The 5,000-nt window shown below is 43.2% G+C and overlaps 1 protein-coding gene across 1 annotated transcript in view; it reads left to right on the top strand.

The window, feature by feature from the left end:
- The window catches only part of lama5 (laminin, alpha 5), a 78,659-nt gene that overhangs the window by 70,602 nt on the left and 3,057 nt on the right, over positions 1-5,000 (top strand). Inside the window, exons 62-72 of the mRNA XM_069141739.1 lie at positions 1-77; positions 342-501; positions 1,187-1,320; positions 1,419-1,584; positions 1,819-1,953; positions 2,235-2,386; positions 3,057-3,189; positions 3,324-3,467; positions 3,565-3,854; positions 4,639-4,771; positions 4,855-5,000. The exon at positions 1-77 is cut by the window's left edge and continues 63 nt beyond it; the exon at positions 4,855-5,000 is cut by the window's right edge and continues 9 nt beyond it. Coding sequence (XP_068997840.1) covers positions 1-77; positions 342-501; positions 1,187-1,320; positions 1,419-1,584; positions 1,819-1,953; positions 2,235-2,386; positions 3,057-3,189; positions 3,324-3,467; positions 3,565-3,854; positions 4,639-4,771; positions 4,855-5,000 — 1,670 coding nt within the window. The remainder of the gene's footprint in view (positions 78-341; positions 502-1,186; positions 1,321-1,418; positions 1,585-1,818; positions 1,954-2,234; positions 2,387-3,056; positions 3,190-3,323; positions 3,468-3,564; positions 3,855-4,638; positions 4,772-4,854) is intronic.

Below are 5,000 nucleotides of genomic sequence, written 5' to 3' on the forward strand. Positions count from 1 at the left end.
GGAGGAGAAACCGCTCACGTTGTGATGACTGAAGACGTTCAGTCCAACGGAAAATTCAGCAGCGTCGTGCTGGAGAGGTGACGCACACAAACACACAAAACATCACATTATTCTGTAAGCAGGAAAATACTTCCATACACTTTTTATGCAATTGTCTTTTTTTCAGAAACACATTTATGCCCAAAAACTTAATTTCGGATCAAAGTTCTGACATTAAATCTCTGCAGAAGTCTTTCCGGCTGATCTCTTGGTTTTATTCAACGCTCGTGCAGCTTCACGTTTCGTAAATCTCGTCCTCGTGCTGCGTTTCTATCTCATCGTCTGTTTCTGTGTGAACGTAGGATCCTCCAGTTCGGACAGATGTCGATGTCCTCCGAAGCCACCGAGGGAGACCAGAGAATCACCAAAGCCTACGTGGAGGCGAAAGGAGATCAGGGGCTGCTCAACCTGCTGATCGACGACACCGTCTTCTTCGTGGGAGGATACCCGAGTACCTTCAAGGTAAAACACCTGAAGGGCGGAGCGACTCTGTCTGATTAAAGCCATCAGCTATGGAGGGAAATCTGAACATATGACAGTTTCTCCACCTTTGTTCAAATTCAAAATGAGAATATATTCTTCATCAAACAATAACATTTCTCAGTTTTCGTGTTGTCTTTGGTCCATTTATGATCAAATGAGTTTACATGATTTGCAAATAATAACACGTTCTGTTTTTATTTACATTTTAAACAGCGAAACAACGTTTTGGGAAGCGAGGTTGTACAAATTTAGAATATTTAACATCCAAAGGGTGCGTTTACAAAATAGTTTGAAACATTTGAGCTGAAACTACAAAAGTATTTCTAAGTATTACAAATACCAAAAGAAAAGTATTTTAAAAACAGTATTTTCAGTATTTTATTTTGTAGTTTACAATATTGTGACTACTTTCTATTACAATAAGTGAAATTGTGCGTATGCAGAGGTTTTAATATAAAATAATAATATTTATTTTTTGCATGTAAAATTAAAGCAACTGTAGTTGTTAAATAAATATAAAAGAGTACAAATGTATGTTTCTGCTCTGAAATGTATAAATTTGTAATATTTAAAGAATTAAAATGCCGTCAAATTTGACGTGTTTGGACTCAACGTTTCACGTTAAGTTGAAGTCGTGTTCATTTGTTCTGTTTCCCGCCTGCAGCCGCCCGCCCCGCTCGCTCTGCCGAACTTTAAGGGCTGCGTGGAGCTGGACTCTCTGAACGAGGCGGTGCTCAGTCTCTACAACTTCGGAAACATCTTCAAGCTCAACACCACCGAGGAGAAACCGTGCGGCAGGTCGGCATCGTGTCTTTTTCCCACGGAGACGATCTCGACTAAACGCCTTCGGGTTCGTCCTCTCTGACCCGTCGTCCTCCTCTCTTGTGTCCTCGCAGGTCCAAGCTGGCGCTGACTCAGGCCTGGGAGAACGACGCGGCGTACTTCGACGGCACCGGCTTCGCTCAGATCTCCTTCAACGACGAGTCGGCTCGCATGCAGCGCTTCGAGCAGGAAGTCAAGCTGCTGTCGTACAACGGGATCCTGCTGCTGCTGCACAACGAGGTGAACGCTTCGCACAACCTTCAGATCATCTGCTGATGAAGTGGTGATGCGGCGCTACTTCCTGTCAACATGAACTCAGATAGGCAGTAGAGCTCTGAGAGTCCCCGGTTCAAATCCCGGCTACATGCTGCATGTTTTCCGGTCTCTGTCCATTAAAGGCAAAAAAAAAACGCCTACAAATATATCTTTAAAAAACTTAAACCATCATTCATTTCTTTGTTTGTCCTCCCTCAGACTAAGTTCCTGTGTCTGGCGGTGCTGCAGGGACGCCTCAAGGTTTTCTACGACTTCAACGGCTCTCTGGTGGAGCTGGAGCCCAAAGAGCCGACGTCGGACTTCCTGAAGATCTCCGACGCCGACTCCAAAGCTGTGAGTCGGCCTTTATATATTTATACACTCTTTACTTTGGTCCGTCAAGCATTTAAATAAACAATTTTTATTGCTATTTTCATTAACTATCAAATTCAGCTTCTGTTTTTAGGGTAATTTAGATTTCTCTGACGTCATCAGTTGGTTTATTATAACTTGTGACTCCCTGAAGTTTATTCACCGCATTAACCTGCACACACAGCATGTCAGACATAATTAAAAAAAAAAACGACATTTATTCCATCAACATTCAGAGGTTGAAATGTTTTTAATCTGTGCAGCTGGAGATCATCATCCTGCGTTCGACGCCGAACCGCATCGTGGTGCGAAACAACCGCAACACACTGTACGTGCACCAGTTCACCGAGAGCATCCCTCCGTTCAGCGGCAACTACTTCCTGGGAGGAGTACCGAAGCACAAGATGCCCGACAAGTGAGTCCAACACGGCTTTTACTGAAGAACTTTTATTTGTTACAACACGTAATGTGCCATTAAATCAAAACAACGAGCTAAAAAGAGGCTAAATGAAATCTTCCACACTATAAAAAGTTACCAAAATAGAAATATTGGTTAGTTTAGCTTTAAAGAAAAATGATAAATTCTCATTGATAAAAAAAAAAAAAAACAGAAGACTCGCATCAATGAGGATGTGTTTATTTTTAATTTTTTCTTTTTTTTAATTTAAAGTCACATTTAATTGTTTTTAGTATAATTATAACTCCCTCAGACTTCCATGTTGGAAAGCAGCAAGGTCCAATAACGAAGTCACGCCCCCAAAATATAACTTCCTGCAATAAAAGACGTAAAAATCATATTTTGTAAAATTTTACAGTTTGAAGTCGTTACAGTTTGGATTTTACGGCACTTCAGAATAAGAAGAATAAACAGGAGTTTGTCGAATGCTGTAGCAGGACAAAACAAAGCAGCTGCAGGACACACTTGGCCCGCGGGCCTCAGATTGGGCCACGCTGGTCGATATGAATGTAGATGTGGGAGGAAGACGAGGAGTTCTTCTTCTGCCGCTAATTAAACGTAGAAATAATATTCAGCCGTGTCGGATGGTTTAAAGAGCTTCACCCCTCGTCTTCCTCCTCTTCCTCAGGCTGAAGGCTCAGTTCCCCAAGCAGGGCTCGGTGAAGGGCTGCTTCAGGAACGTGAAGGCCCAAAACTCCCACATCGACCTGAAGAGGATGACGAGCTCCGGCGTCAGCTTCGGCTGCCACGGCGACCTGCTGGTGAGAAAAAAACAAAACACGCAGCTTCACATTCAGCAGTAGAAACAGTAGAAACATGAAGATGCAGCAGGATGTGGAGATATTTAGGGTGTGTGTGTGTGTGTGTGTGTGTGTGTGTGTGTGTGTGTGTCCAGATGGCCCGTGAAGCTCACTTCGGCGGTCAGAGTTACCTGAATTTGGGTCTGATGAACGTCCCGAAGCTCCGGAACAACTTCTACAGCAGCTTCAGCTTCAGGACGGAGAAGGAGGACGGACTCATGTTCTACCACCAGGACCAGGTCGCTGCTTCCTGCTTCCTGTTTCCTTCTTCCTGTTTTCTGCTTCCTGTTTCCTGTTTGTGTCCTCCTCCTCTTACCTGTCCTGGTTGTGCTGCAGGAGGGAACCTGCCAGGTGTTCCTTGACGGCGGCCAAGTGGTGGTTCGAGCCGGCAACGTCGGCATCAGGACGCAGAAGACGTACAACGACGGCAACAGCCACTACGTGTCCGTCTACAACAACGCCAACGGGATCCGACTCTACATGGACGACGTGCTGGAGAGGTCCAAGGAGGAGATCCTGGTGGCGAGCCGGAGCGGCGGTCCGGGAGGCGGGACCTTCCTGGGGGGGGCGCCGAACCACGGCCTCAACAACCTCACAGGGTGCATCAGCAACGTGTTCATCAAGAGGTCAGACACACAACATAACACAATATAACACAACATAACACAACATAACACAATATAACACAACATAACACAACATAACACAATATAACACAACATAACACAACATAACACAATATAACACAATATAACACAACATAACACAACATAACACAATATAACACAACATAACACAATATAACACAACATAACACAACATAACACAACATAACACAACATAACACAATATAACACAATATAACACAACATAACACAACATAACACAATATAACACAACATAACACAATATAACACAACATAACACAACATAACACAATATAACACAACATAACACAACATAACACAATATAACACAATATAACACAACATAACACAACATAACACAACATAACACAATATAACACAACATAACACAATATAACACAATATAACAATATAACACAACATAACACAACATAACACAACATAACACAACATAACACAACATAACACAACATAACACAACATAACACAATATAACACAACATAACACAACATAACACAATATAACACAACATAACACAACATAACACAATATAACACAACACAACACAACATAACACAACATAACACAACATAACACAACATAACACAACATAACACAACATAACACAATATAACACAATATAACAATATAACACAACATAACACAATATAACACAATATAACACAATATATTTGATCATGTCAGAGACACACACATATTACAGTGTTTTTAATGTGTTTGTTGTGTTTTTGTTGTTTCCAGGGAAACGAGTCCTCAGATGATTTTGAACCTGCTGAAAGTGAACGAAAACGTGAACGTGCCTCTTGACTGTCCCGCCGCTAAAAAACCTCAACAGATCGCCGCCGCTCCGCCCAAACACGGCAACAAACAGAAGGTACACACAACAACAACAACAACAACAACACACAAACAAACAGCTGACGGCCTTCACGTAACGCTCCGTCCGTCACCTCTCAGGGGAAACACAAGAAGCCGTCGGGGTCCCGCAGCCGCAACACCAGGGAGTCCTGCCAGGGGGCGCCGTCGGACCTGGAGGGCGGAGCCACGCACTTCAGCGGCTCCACGTTCAGCTACCAGAGATACGACGCTCCGCCCGGCGCGCT

This window comes from Embiotoca jacksoni, unplaced genomic scaffold (genome assembly GCF_022577435.1).
Source record: "Embiotoca jacksoni isolate LCO1_2020_lvr unplaced genomic scaffold, fEmbJac1.0.p SCAF_90, whole genome shotgun sequence".
NCBI classification, from domain to species: Eukaryota; Metazoa; Chordata; class Actinopteri; family Embiotocidae; genus Embiotoca; species Embiotoca jacksoni.